Source organism: Gossypium hirsutum, chromosome A07, assembly GCF_007990345.1.
Source record: "Gossypium hirsutum isolate 1008001.06 chromosome A07, Gossypium_hirsutum_v2.1, whole genome shotgun sequence".
In the NCBI taxonomy this organism is placed as follows: domain Eukaryota; kingdom Viridiplantae; phylum Streptophyta; class Magnoliopsida; order Malvales; family Malvaceae; genus Gossypium; species Gossypium hirsutum.
Genome location: NC_053430.1, coordinates 22,062,144 through 22,077,073, shown reverse-complemented (window position 1 = coordinate 22,077,073; position 14,930 = coordinate 22,062,144). Strand labels below are relative to the sequence as shown.

Genomic DNA, 14,930 nt, shown 5'->3' with positions numbered 1-14,930 from the left:
GGATATGGGTTAGGGGTGTTAGATCTAACCTATCTTATAGCATACATAGATTGTACAAAACATGCTTAATTACATTATATCATTTAGAAACATAACTTATCAACCTAGATAAATAGCTATGCTAGCATAAAATCTTTACGTTAAAAATAAATTACTTAGCATACCAAATTCTGTATTTCATGCATTCCAAGAGCAATAATGGTTTATTACATACCAATTGATCTTTTTAAACTTTTCTAATCCTACAGTACACCATTCTAACCTTCATATCAAATATTCAACCATTCTCATGCATTTTAACCACATAAGCATAAACATCACATAGCATGCATTCCAAACATCATTTTCAATAATCCAAATAATAACAAACTAGTTATAAATTCCTTAAACAGTCCATTAAAGTCCTTTTACAACCATCAACAAATATAAAGTTTAAACCCGTTACAAAATAGTCTGACATTGCCATTTTTATGCTAGTTGAAAAATCAATTCACATACTCGAATGGAATGCCTTAGATGGATCACTTGCTTGCACACTTCCCATCCTTAAGAAGCTACCTCTCTACAAAAAATGTTCATAAAAGGATTATGAGCTTAACTAAGCTCAGCGAGTGTTCAAAGATGCCAAAAACTAGCCAGAATATCAAGGTTAATTGTAAGCATACTATCACATTATTACATGGCATAGCACAAGCATCATCCCTAGCATCTTTTATTGGTATATTGGCATTTAGCGTCCACGAAACATGTATAAAACATAAAGCATCAAATACACAGATCCCCAAACACAACCAAAGACTCAAAGAGTCTCATAGTGAACACACTCCAAATACACCAAACATATCTTGGTGAATGGAGCTATGCTCAACATTCCTTTATCCCTCCAACATATCTTGGGGCCTCATCATCCAAAAATAAACAAATAATGGTGAGTACTCACAACCCTATGGCATGCCAACTATATCCAATGGTTTCAAGAGATTACAATGCCAGCAAATCCATTTTAAACACATACACTTACAGTTTTATGCACACTTTCACATATCATTTAACTCATGTTCATATCATATAATGAAATCTCAGATAATGCACTTACAAGTGTTTGCTTATTGCTCAAAGAGCCATAGTATAAAAATATCATATAATGTGCATACATACCAGCAAGTTCATAACATATTTATTCATAAGGCACATAGCATTTTCAAGTCAACTCACATAGCATATTGTATCACTTAAGCATGATTTGTATATCAATAATAGATAGAATAGAGATACTTACGCTAGAAATTTAGGATAGGTGTTTAGGCTAACCTAAGCCCCTTAATAATGCATCGAATTGTGCCTAGAAGTAGCAATTTTGATCACTCACCAGATTACTTTCGGTCGAACATTGAAGGCTAGGTAAGCTTCTCTTTGCCCTTTGCCTTGCTCGTAGAAGCTCCTGATTGATCCGGTGCTTCGCATACAAATTAAACACATTACACACTCATTAATTACTACCTTAATCCAATTCAAACCAAAGCAAAATCACCTATCTACAATCTCTTTTTTTCAATACCAAAGTCTAACTAGTTTTGCCAAAATAAGAATTTACTTGTCAAATCCTCGTTTCTAAACCTCAAATATGTTTATCAACATCCTAATTATCATATAATTACAGATCTAAACCATTAATTTCATCTAATTAATCGAATTTTACTTTTTAAAAAATTCAAGCTCTCATGAATATTTAAAATACCCATTAAATTGAGTTGAAATACCTTCTAATTAGTTCAAAATAAGTTAGAAATCAATAAAAACAACAGGTTAACTCATTAATTAAAGATTCACCATTTTTAATGAAGATTCAGTTTAAAAACTCATCTTAAGAAATCTCAACATATTCTATTAAATTTTAAATGAAAGAAACAACAACCTTAATTTGATCATAATAAGTCAAAATGTTACCTCAATTTGAAGAATTTTGTGATTTTGGGTGAGTTGATTTCGAGAGAAAATCTCATATTTAGATAAGGGGAAAGTTTTGAAGGAGGGATCAAATGAGAGGGAAGGGGAAGTTGGGTGTTTAAATAGGCAAGTGGCTTTTAAAAATTTGAGCTATTACCCTTTTTGCCCCTCCTAGTTCCTTTCCTTTTCCAAATAGGTCTTTATTTAAAATTAAAGCTTATGTCCTTAATTATTTTCAAATACAGTTTCGCTTTTAAAATCTACTTTAATTTAACTAATTACCAAGCTCCTAATGTTAATTTCCTCACCTAAATTTTTAATTCCATTTATTATTTTAATATTTTATTTAATTATTACTAGCTACGATCCTAATTCCAGTATCCAACTCAAACCCTCAACTACTAACCCGATTCTACTAATCTAATTTTTGGATGTTACAAAAAAAAGTGTAGACGAGAAAAAATCAAGCCATGACCCAACTCGACTCCGAGACAAGTTTAATTGAACCTTTTTTTTGTATAAAAGTCTCCCAACCAAACCTTACAAGAGGAAGGAAAGATTTGCAAATGCTGTTATCTATTACACATTCTTTTAGCAAGAGAAATGAAATGGTCATATGCACAACATACATAAAACAGAGATTGAATTGAACTTAAACCAAAAAGGACAAACAAAAACACTAATTTTGCCAGCTCAAAACAAGCAGGGTAACCTTTACAACCTATACAAAATTCCTTGTGGATGTTTCAAAAGAAATTCACACATTCTCTATCTCCCCCTGCTATTTTTGGGCCCGTTAGCTGCGACTGTGCTACATTTTTTACTTCTTTGAATATGTAAGATATGGATCCTGTGCTATTGTCAAAACATCCGGCCTTTCAGCTTGGTTATATGTTAAACATCGGCGAATCAAATCCTGCACATTTGAAAATAAGATTATGTCATCATTAATCAACCAAAAGTTCTCCCCATATGATGGCATTTCATGATGGCCAAAGTTAGAAACTGCAGAAGTACAATACCGAACCCAGAAAATCTGCAGCATATAGATATAAACAGATAGCAAATGCCTTTACTGTGCATGCATCAATAAAACTTCTGTGCTTCTTAAGACGGGAAATGAGAATAACTAAACTTTGCAGCTATTAAATCAACATTAAGAGGCGGTATTTCTACAATAAACAAATGAGCATCGAGTCAAAGTCGAACTGCCATATGAAAATAATAATGTGTAATTTCAAAATAATAATAAGTGATTCTGCTTTTGTTTCTTAGGTCCATAAGTTGATTCATTGATCAAGACAAAATATGTAGCAGCAACTACCTAAGATGGGCAGAACTAACCTTTGCCTCATTGGAGACAGAGGGTCTTGAAGGGAATTCAACCTTGCGTGCATTGATAATTGTGTCCTCACGCAATATTCGTTCTTGAGTTTGGTCATGCCCAAAGGGTCGCCTACCAAAAAGCATTTGGTAAAATAGAACACCAGCAGACCAAACATCCACCTGTCCGAAAAGGAATATAACATAAAAGAAGCTGAAGACTCGTACAAAATCATATGCAATCATGGTGCACAGGGTCACGTACTTGGAAACTAGAATAAAGATTTGTAAGGGCACAAAAAATTAAAGTCCATATGGTAATGAAACCATTGACTTATTAATTATCCAAAAAGAAACCGCCAACTTATCATGTTCCGTATGCATGCCCTCACCCTCACTTGGCAACAAAAACAGAGAGAAGGAAAATATTGGAGGCAGAGTCACTGACCTTCGATGAAATCAGAGGTATCTTGCTGAGCTCAAAGCATTCTGGGGGCAAGTACCTGAAATTAGAAAACAAAAATCAACACACAGTAACTTGTGAAAAGAAATAGAGAAGATGACCGTGCAATATAAAACAAGCATAAATCAAGCAGAAGAGATCATGTCCAAATATAGGAAGTTAGATTTCACCAAATAATTCAAAAGCAATAAAGAAAAGCGGGCAAATGGATAAAAAAGCCTTCCTACGATTCCACCTTTATGGAAAGAGAGCCTTTATGACAGCCATTGAACATAAATGAAATGCAAATAGCACTAAGGATCAGAACCACAGAAAAGGAGATTTTTTTTTCCAATAATTTACCCTCATAAATAAATTTACAAAATTTGTTCTCATGACATCAGCCCTCTTGTTTCTGAGAATATTTCAAAATCATCTAATCATTTCTACATCATCAAATTCAATAACATACAGCACAAAGAACCTAAGAGTTTTCTTTACTCAAGTCCTCTTAAGGCCAGAAAATTATTATAAGATATGAGGAAATTGCAGAAAAAATGAGGAGAGAAAGCAGAAGGCTTAGACATTTCAAATTCAAGGTTCCAAGGAAGAGCATCAAACTGCATTACTCACCAGTATGTTCCAGCTCCCTGGGATGTAAGTTCCATACCCTGGGATCCAACATCATCCTCTACTATTTTGCTAAGACCAAAATCAGTCACTTTTGCTACACCTAACTCGTCAAAGAGAACATTCCCAGGCTTCAGGTCATAATGGATAATCTTCTGTGCTCTTTTATTCAAGTATACAAGGCCTTGAAATATTTGAACTATGATAATCCTAGCTTCTTTCTCAAGTAATACCAGTGTTGCCTTCAAAACAGCATCGAGATCTTTGCCTGAAACAAATAAAAGAAACAAAATACAAAAGGAAATTAAAGGTAACCATTGCAAGGCAGATTTATAAACCACCATTCTCTACTGAATAAAAAATATAATACTGCCAAACAAACCAAGTGGTTGGGAGAGTTTACCGCTGCAGTACTCCAAGACAGTGCAGAAAGTATTATGGTCAATCTCAAAAATGTCCCAAAGCCGAACTATGTGACGGTGAACCAATGTCTTGTGAATGTTGTACTCTCGAATTGCATGCCGTATGTAACTTTGCTTCTTATCCTCACTCCACTGAGCATTCAGACCATGCAGCTTACATGCAACATATCTATGCTCTACCAAGTCATAAGCCTGCCGGAAATTTCTTACTTCAAATCACTGCAAAATGATATATTTTCACAATTGCCAACTCTGGCAAAGGAATTCTAGACTTTTGACATAGCAAATAGGCCTTGGCCAAACATGCTTAGAAAAACATTTGAATCCCAAAAGATAAAAGCTTGCTAAAGTTCTGACCTTATAAACCTCACTGAATCCTCCTTTGCCAAGAAGGTTTAAAAGGGCATATCGATTATTTAGTATTTGAAAATTGTTAAAACGGGAACCATCCTCATCTCTAATGCGCTTCATTTCACGTATAAGCCTTCCCTTATCTAGTTCATAGCGATCTCTTTCACGGAGAATAATTTCCTCCTCCTATATAACATTCGTAACTCAATAATAAATGTGCAAGGGAAAAAATCAACAAAACCGCTGTGCCCTTTAATAATATCAAATAGAATAAGAAACAATTATGTGCGAAGCTAAACTTACACGTTTAATACTTGCTAGCCGTGATTTGTGTATCTCATCCTGGAAGAGGATATCTTCTTCTTGTACAACTGATTCCGCATCGGTTGCATCACCCTTGTCTTAAAGTAAGAGAAAGTTGATCTTTCAGTTATCAACTCTTTCATATTTGTTTGTCTGTTGAGTCATGTTGGATGTGTGTGTGCACCCATTCATGTTCCATATGAATGACTTTTTATTTGTGAGTGTATGCAGCAATATATCAGGTGCACATAAACTAAGTAAAACTTCCAAGTTAGGTACATGTACAAGTCGGTTGTAGCCAATGGCTGTTTAATGAGTCAAATGTGTGGTCAAAATCTCTTTTATGCGCACCTGTGCAAGGCATAGCTAAAACTAGACCACAGGTTAGCACATGCTTCTTTAATTTGGTATCTTGAAATAGCACATTCACACATATTGAACCTTCGGCCTTAACATGCAGTAAAGAGTCTTTATAGTGCATGGCATCTGTTTTGTAATATGACAGCTCACCAAAAGCTTATTCCCCTTCTTTGGCACTGACTCGTGAGAAATTAGTAAAACAGCAGGTTGCTGCAAAGAGCACAACTTTAACATATTTTCCTTTCCTTATCTTTTATAATAGCTATTTAATCATTTATACAAGACATTGAAACTATTTTAGGTGCACGTAATTCAAACTTATTTTTAAAGACAATTTATAACTATATCTATTGTCAATACTAACTTCATATTTTATGAGTGACTCTCAAAATTTTTAAGCCTATTAGCTTGAGGCTTGTTTCTCGCCTCACGGGCAACGAATAAAAACATTTCTATTTATTAATTATATTTCATAGTTTACCATCATGAAATTAACAGTTGATTTTATGCTCTTTATTTTAGAACCCATACAGTTTTATCAAGCATATTAATAATTAAGTATTTTAAACCTATCATTTATATATTTTATGTCAAATTTTCATATTATCTTTATTTAAAAAGAATATGTCATGTTATATTATTTTATTTTCTCATTTTTATTTTTCTCTTTCTTTGCTTTTTTTTTCTTCCCTTAGCTCTTGATGGCAGAATTACTTGACTTTTTTAAGACAGGTCACACAAAAAATTACAGTTTAACGAGAACAAGGACCAAAAGGCAAGTTGATGCCACATTAATTGCTTGGTTAGAAAATGAAATCCAGTTCGAAAGCCAAAGGCCTAAGGTCATGGATCCTCCGGCAACAAAGAGGCCTTTATGGTCCTAAAAAAGAGGCACAGGATGCTGCCAACATGCAACGAAAAAACCAGCTTCAGCCTAGTAGTTGGTTTTGTGACTGGAAAACACGTCAACTAACCTCCTTAAATTTTCCTGTCTATAATCCCATAACATTTGGAACATATCAACTGATGCCTATATCTATTTCTGTATAGTATCAGCACTTCAATTAATACAGACGCTAAGAATTCTTAAACTCTGTAATTGCAGAAATTAAGCCTTACCAGATTGTCGCTTCTTCAATTGTTTCCTCTGCCACTCAACAGCCTCCTTAGCTTCCAACAATTGTCTCTAAAGAAAAGAAAATGAAATCAAAATATTAAAAAAAAAAAAGAATCACGCCAGCATATTAAAAAACAGAGAATCCTCAGGCCTAAATAATTATATCAATTAACTTTTCCTTTCAAGGCTAATTATCTACATATATATACATATAGAGAGAGAGAGAGAGAGAAAAAGAACATACAAGATGAGCATTTAGATCTTTCAGTGCTTGCCCATCCTCCCACGTCTCAGATATTAGTGTTCCAGCTCTAAAGGCAAAAGAACACAAGGGCAACTCATAAATAAAGCGATAATGAGTAGTAATACTAACATCGTAGTTCACAATGAGGCCCATGATACAACAAGACAGAAAAATATTAAGCACTTGGATACTTAAACCATATAACTTCAGCAGTGTGTAGAGGGAATTAAACAATTACGATGCTACATTTGTATAATTCATTAATGCACATTCCTGCTCCCACTTTTAAGTATAATGTCAGGATCGCATGCTTTGCAATCCCTTAGAATCGTGGACAACATGGTGGCCTGTTATTATTAATAGTAAAGACTGCCTTCAATTTATAATGTGCAGCAGCCTGTTCATACTAGTAAAACTCCCTGTGAGGAATCAAACCATCCACGAATTATTTTAGCACCATAGGATGTGATATTCATAATAAGTTGCATGGTAACATTCTTAAATAACATGTATCGACTTTGTGAGTCCATCACTATCTACATTCCTACACCAAACATACTTGACATGGTTCCCATTCGTTTGCATCTGATAATGCAATCAAAGATATCATCAATTTTTTTTCGTTTTGCTTTTCTCTTGCTTTGACCAAAAACTATACCAAGCATGAAGAGTCCTTAGCAAGCACATTATCAAAGATAATTCTTTTAAAAACTCAATTACACCCACATTGCCAAATCTCAAGGATTTTGTGGCATACAACCATTGTCATGCTTTGGCTTTTATGAAACACATTTAGATACTTAAAGTAGTGTGATCAACATTCTTCATAAATTTTTTCTTCAATTCACTTTCTCCCACTTGGACTGAGCACCATTTCAAGTATGTTGAATCTGTTCCAAGCACATTAACCAAATCTGAAAAGCTCTTTGTATACCTGATTACACCGACATTCCCAAGTCTCAAGGAATCCTGCCGCACCTTCATCCTAGCTTCCCGTCGCTCGGCTTTTGAAACAGCTATCAACAGATCAGCGATCATTTTTTGCCTCTGAATCACAGTCAGATAAGAGGCCCAGAATTAAAATTGATACCATATATATCAACCATACTTAACAAATACTTCTCTTTTCTAGTTATTTTCCTTTTACATGTTAGGTATTAGAGAATATATTAATAGTTTGATTTTCTGTCTTGTGAAACAAACAACATTTTAGAAGTTCAGTTATGCGCATAAATTAGTACTTCACAAGAGTATTACAGAAACAGGCTTGTGAAGAGGCATAGGTGTTCGGGAATATTAAGCAAACTTCATATATCAGAGTGAAGTAAAGAGCAAGCCCCTAATTATAGCTAATAAGAATCCAGGTGCCTCAGATTCCAATACTGCAAGCTCCCATCAGAATCATAGGTAGGAAAGTGATTACTTTTTTCCGACATCGCCCTAAAAAATAAATTCCACGCATCAAAGATGTTTCTAACCCAGGACATCTGCTGCTAGAACTTCAGTTCACAATGCTGTTCAAGAACTTGCAGCAGCAATATTCCAATCAAAGACAAAAAATTGAAGACAGGTAAAAACCTTGCACAATCTAATATTCGAGCAAAGATATCTTAAATTTTATTTTTTTTACAACAGATGAACATAAGAAATCCATTTGCTTCTGAGCATAAAGAAAATAGTTTCTGGATCCCGTCCCAGATTTAGTTAATGACAGGAACAGAGAATATATGGTATTTCACATTTTAATCATTTTAATCCACCCACTAGGGAAGGAAAAACACACCAAGAAAAGAATGTTTATTTAAGATGCAGACAGTACATAAGGCCATGTATTTGTTTATCGAATGAAGTTAAAACTTAGAACTTGCAGCATACTGAGAATAATCAATAAAGCATAATAAACACCTTTGGCTTCATTTTCTGGTCATAATCTTTAATATCTTTCAATTCCTGCCAAAGCACAACAAGAACTAAAAGGTCAGTAGTAAATACATAAAGAACCATACCCTGCAGATCAGGGGAGGGGACCCTCATATAGAAGAAATACTAGATAACCTTTTCTAGTAGCCGACAATGATTTTGATAATCAGAAGCTTCTTGACGACATTTCTGAAGGTCCTCCTCCAGTGCTGCAACTTTGGAATGTAGAGATGCCACCTCTTCCTAAGTTAAGTTACCAAACAAAAGGATTAGAAAGTGAGTTAAAAATCTGCTGCACACTAAGGAAAATCACTAAAATATATTTTAGAAAGGAAAAAAAATAGTTGCAAAAGCAAACCTTAGTTCTTTCTACTCCACATTTTCTGGACTAAAAAGAAGTAAAATGTATTGCCAAAAAGTGAAGAAGATAATCAAATTGTTAAATTGAAGATAAACTTTACCAAAACACATACCTCAAGTGAAGTGCGGTCATAAGTCTGGAACTGCTCTTTAAGCCTATTATCCTGCAGGATGATATAAATATCAAAAGGCCTGTTATTTATATTATTCAACTTATAAAGTTAGTCGGGTATCTAATTACGTAATTTTGCAAAATAACCCTACATGCCATAAAGGAGGAGAATAAATTTTTTCTTGAATAAATTTTTTCTTTATTTTTCCAAGCTAACAGTTATTGTTTCAAAATTTAAGAAAGGTTTTCATTCTGAATAAACCAGTTAAATGTGGAAAGACAGATGACAGACACTTGGGCACCAGCATCCCATAAGTTTAAGCTCCATTTTAAGGTATATACATTTTCTCCTATTAAAAAGAAACTCTTTTTTTTTTACTTTCCTTTCCCTTAATCAGCATACGATGAGAATATAAAGGGCCCGTGGAAAATAATCTTAAATACTGAAACAGAAGAAAATTTGAGTCATGTCCTTGAGATCTAAATTTCATCTTTAACATTTTTTAACTTTAATTTTGACATCTAAATGGTCCAAGCTTAGCCCAATCTTTGCTGCCACTTGAGAAAAGGAAGTACAATAGCACTCTTCGTTATTTTCTTCTTTTTTTTTTTTGGGGGGGGGGGGCACAAAAGGCCACTAGAGAAATCAAAAAGAGCATTTTTGTCATTTCTGAATTTCAATTATAATTAAGAAGCCAACAAAAACTCAATATCCTTTGGCGAAAGCACCTTATGATATGAGTTATCAAGTTGACTATTTGAGGCCGTTACTATTGACGTAGAGGTTTGTTGTCGTGTCTGATCAGTAGCCCTAGACCCACGGCCTCTGTTTGAAACAGAATGGCCCCTTCCACGGCCTTGTTTTCTCCTATTCCCGTCAGAACTTGCTTTGACATCCACAGCTTCCACAATCTTTTGCCTCCCTTCAGAAATTGCCTGATTCATTTATCATACAAAGGTAAATTTATGCAACCCATTTTTCTAGAGGCAAAAAAGGAAAACTTAACAGTGCTCAGAGTCATAGAGACGGTGAAGTTATCCAACAAATTGCTTCACCAAAACAGTCATTGAATTACCTTAAGGAGCTCAAGAGCAAAGCAATTATTTCCTAACCTCCAAAAAGATTAGATCATGAACCAGATACCTACCTCAGCATGTTTAAGAACTAGCAAATTATCATCTCCTTGCACCTTCTGCCGCTTTTGAGTATTGGCCAGTATTAAAAACTCTCCTCCATTCTATCATCGCAAGAAATGTAAAAAGAATTAATTAATCCAGTTTTAAAGCTTGGAAGACATCAATGAAATCTACAACACTTGAGACAGTGGAATAGAGATCTTATTATTCAAATAATATGCATAGATAGTGAAACCGGACAACTATATTAGGGCTATGGTTATTCTTTTGATCAAATGGTTTAAAATTTTGGCCACAGGTAACAGCTTCAAGTGCGAATGGAATAATGGCTTGAACATTTATCCATTTCAATTATCCACCAATCCTTTAGCATATAAAAATTCGCAATGAAAGTAAGCTAATGCCAAAATGCCATGCTGAACCACTACTTCTCATATCAATAAAGAACAACATGAAAAAATGCAACGCAATTGTTCCACCTAAATGAAGTGTTGCTGGGAAGTAATAGCCAAAACTTGCAGTCATTTTTTACCATTCCGCATTTGCAAAACAAAAGGAAGCAATGGTGATTGCTGAAAGCATCGTAAGGGCTTGTTACCTCATCATCAGAATCACTAGAACTAGAAGCCTCAGGCAAGTCCTCAGCGGAAACAAATTTCGAAGCCGATGATAGCGAAGACCAAGGCGGCTGTTGCTGTTGCTGTTGTTGTTGCGGTTGCTGAGCAGCAGATGCAGAAGAGGCCTTGCCTACCAAGCGAGCTTCGAGCTTTGCAATCTTGGTGGGCAAAGAATGGTCTGATTGGTTTGACGAATTCGAAGAGAAATGTAGCAACATATCGTCCGACATTGGGGACCAAACCCGATCAGAGAAACTAAAACGACTGGTCAGACCATGAAGGAACCCAAAAACAAAAGGACAAAAGTGGACAATTCTTCTTCCTCTTGAAGAATTCCAGGGGTTTTAATTTTTTAGTAAAGACACGGAAGAATCAAGGGAGAGGGGAGAAGGAAGCTTTGACAGATTTTTCTTGTCTCTGGTCTTTGAAGTTTTGAATTTTGACGAGGCTTTCTTCAACGGTGGGGCTTGATGCTTTGATTTCATTTGGGTTAGGGTCGAGATTTGGCTGAAAATGTGAGGAAATAATTTGTATACAATCTATTATTTAGTTATTTTGAAGTTAAAGTTTTTTGGGAATAAATTAGTATGTCTTGAAAATTATTTTTATCAATTATTGTTTCAATTTTAATGAAAATATTTTATTTATGTAATTATAAAAACCTTAAAAATATTAATTTTATTAAACAGTAAATGATATTATTTATATTGTAAATGTTAACTCTATTTTAATTTGGTATTATTTAATTTTTTATAGCATAAAAAATAAATTAATTCATTTAATAATAAAGATACTAATTTATCAAATTCTTATAATAGAGTGATTTCTAAAATACTTATACTCTTATTTCTTAATATTTTATATATAAAGAGTGAAAATAAATTAAGCCTTCAATTTTTATATATTTATTCAATTTAACTTTTTTTTTTTCAACAAATTGGTTTTCATCCTTTCATTGTTAATGTAGCCTATATATATATATATATACACCAATCACTAAGTAATTAAAAATAAAAATCAATAAATTAAAATAGTTAAAAATCATAAATAAAATTTATATCTAAAATTTATGAAAAAAAAATCTTCAAAAATAAAAATATTTATAAAAAGCTATCAAATTTTTAAAAAAAATAATAATGAAAATTATATTTATTTTTTCCTAAAAATTCAAAAAATATTTATTTTGAAACCGAAATAAAAAAATAAAAATGAAAATCTTAAAAACTAATAAGTTTTATAGAAATGGCTCATCTCTAATATATAGATTAGAAAAACTTTTAAATCAATGAGAATATTTTTTTCTATCATATTATTATATTGACATCAAAATATAATTATAATATAATTTTTAAATATAATAATATAATGTATTTATAATTTTTTAAGTTGTCGATAAAAGCATGAGTAGATTATATATTTTACATGGAGTTCAGAGTTATTTTATATAGTATATTTTCTTACATCAAGTTGAGAGTTTGCGTCTTCCATATACACAATTCTATTAATAATATATCAAATTCTTATAAAGGAGGACAAGTTCAAATTCAGTGTCCTAATAACATAATGTATTTATAAATATTTCAAGTTGGGAGTAAATATAATATACATTAAAAATTTATTTTTTATTTCAAACAAAACTTGAATATATTTGAAGTTGTTAGAGGTTTTGATTATTTCAAATTCAAAATTAATCCCTTTAACGTAATTGATACAGGTAATTCATAATTTTTATTAATAATATAATATATTTATAATATTTCAAAGTTGTAATTTATATCTAAATATTAATGTTATTTCAATTGAATTTTAATCATAATATAGAAAAAAATATTAGAGTTATATATCAATTAAAATTTAAGTTTAATTCTATAAATAGCATTTAGTAATTAGTCATATTCAATTAAATTGCATTAAAAATTTATTAGTAAAAATAATAGAGGTTGTTAGTATTAATAAATTAGAATTATCTCAAAAAGAAAGGAGCATTAAAGCAATAATTCTTTAAATAGACAATATCGAATTATATTCAAATTACAATGGCAGTGAAGAGAAATGAAAAATTATTTTAATTGATGAGGAGGTAATATAATAGTATTTCTATTTTATTATATTTAACTTTTTATTGATTTAAATTATTTTAAGGAACTAAAATTCAAGCATCGATATTTAATAAAGCTATGACAAAATTTAAAAGATATTTTTCGTCAAGAAAAAACTGATACCATTACAAATGGTGTAGTAAAAAAATCCTTATGATAAGAATAATAATGTTCATAATAAATATGAATTGTTGTTGACTTTTTATACTATTGTTAAAGAAGCAATTTCTCCCATTCACAAAAGTTTTTTATTTTATGATTTTGTTTGTTTTTTATGATCTAAAAGAGGACATGAACAAGCAAATCAGTAAAATTTTATTTTCACTTAGTATTAAATATATATTATTTATTTTGTATAATCTATAATATTTTATTATTTACTTTGTGTTATTTTTTGCTAGATATTATTGGTGTGGTTATTATTATCAATTTTTTTTAATTTTTTTTTAAAATTGTTAATATTATGTGAAGCAAACACTCTTTTATCTTATTATTATTTGTTTAGTTTAGTTGAAAAATGTTTTCAACAATAATTTTTAATCATTCTTATTAAATTTGTTTAATGCATTTATTACTTTAGTGTAAATATTTTTCGTATTCATCATGAATTATTAAATCGAAGTGCTCTTTCGATCATTTGTATCTCCTGCAAAATCACTATCAGTAATCCAATGGGATTAGACTTTACTTCTTTCTTGTATAAGATCCCATAATCCGATGTCCCTTATAAGTAGCGAAGAATTCTTTTAGCAGCAAGAAAATGCATCTCCTTTGGGTGTTCCATGAACCTGCTAATAAGACTAACGAAATGCATAATATCAAGTCGTGTGGCTGTCAAGTACATCAAACTTCCCACGAGTTGTTTGTATAAAGTGCTGTCAATCTTCTTACTAGAAGGATTTTTCTCCAATTTCAGCCCAGCTCAGTAGGAGTGGCCACAGAATTGCAATTCTTCATCCCAAATCTGTCTAAAATTTCCCCAACACACTTCTTTTGTGAAATAAAAATTCCACAATATGATTAATATACTCCAATACTAAGAAAATAATTCATTAACCCAAGGTTAGACATATCAAATTCTTTCATCATTGATTGCTTAAATTTATAAAGCATCATTGAATCATTCCCAGTATAAATTAAATCATCCACATACAAGCACATAATAACAATATTCTCATTCTCAACTTTGCAGTAAAGAGTATGCTCATATGGATATTTCTTAAAACTACTAAAATGAAATAAGCATTTATACAACTATACAAAGCTCTAGGAGCTTGTTTCAGCTCGTATAGTGCCTTTTTTAATCTTTATACCTTCTGTTCACTACCATATTTCACATAACCAGGAGGTTGATCGATAAATACCTGCTCTTCCAACTCCCAATGTAGGAAAACTGACTTTACATCAAGTTGTAGAATTAGCCACGAGTTTTGTACTGCTACTGCCACCACCGATTTGACTGTGTCAAGCCGAGCCACAAAAGCATATACTTCTTTGTAATCAACACCGAATTTTTACTTGTGGCCTTTAGCTACTAAACGAGCTT

General features: G+C 32.2%; 1 protein-coding gene and 1 long non-coding RNA gene across 2 annotated transcripts; both read right to left on the bottom strand.

Annotated features, from left to right (window-relative positions):
• Window positions 1-362: 362 nt before the first annotated feature.
• On the bottom strand, window positions 363-2,067 carry LOC107956508 (uncharacterized). Its single transcript, XR_001700136.2, has 3 exons — window positions 1,948-2,067; window positions 1,370-1,456; window positions 363-562 (listed from the first exon to the last, which is right to left on the bottom strand). It is a non-coding gene; the product is annotated as an uncharacterized lncRNA (long non-coding RNA).
• A 376-nt stretch (window positions 2,068-2,443) lies between these two features.
• On the bottom strand, window positions 2,444-11,837 carry LOC107953134 (serine/threonine-protein kinase TOUSLED). Its single transcript, XM_016888365.2, has 16 exons — window positions 11,267-11,837; window positions 10,680-10,769; window positions 10,261-10,467; window positions 9,533-9,583; window positions 9,195-9,302; window positions 9,045-9,089; window positions 8,074-8,186; window positions 7,140-7,206; window positions 6,898-6,964; window positions 5,419-5,516; window positions 5,122-5,301; window positions 4,746-4,956; window positions 4,346-4,610; window positions 3,719-3,773; window positions 3,292-3,453; window positions 2,444-2,863 (listed from the first exon to the last, which is right to left on the bottom strand). The coding sequence occupies exons 1-16, from the start codon at window positions 11,513-11,515 to the stop codon at window positions 2,768-2,770; spliced, it is 2,064 nt and encodes a 687-aa protein (XP_016743854.1). The 5' UTR covers window positions 11,516-11,837; the 3' UTR covers window positions 2,444-2,767.
• Between the last annotated feature and the right edge of the window lie 3,093 nt (window positions 11,838-14,930).

Excerpts from the sequence above, each read along its gene's own strand:
- LOC107953134 (XM_016888365.2), bottom strand. The coding sequence starts at position 11,515 with ATGTCGGACGATATGTTGCTACATTTCTCTTCGAATTCGTCAAACCAA. Across the intron at positions 7,207-8,073 it reads GGGAATGTCGGTGTAATCAG|AGCTGGAACACTAATATCTG; the intron begins GTATACAAAGAG and ends TTTTGCCTTTAG. Across the intron at positions 3,774-4,345 it reads CAGGGAGCTGGAACATACTG|GTACTTGCCCCCAGAATGCT; the intron begins GTGAGTAATGCA and ends TTCTAATTTCAG.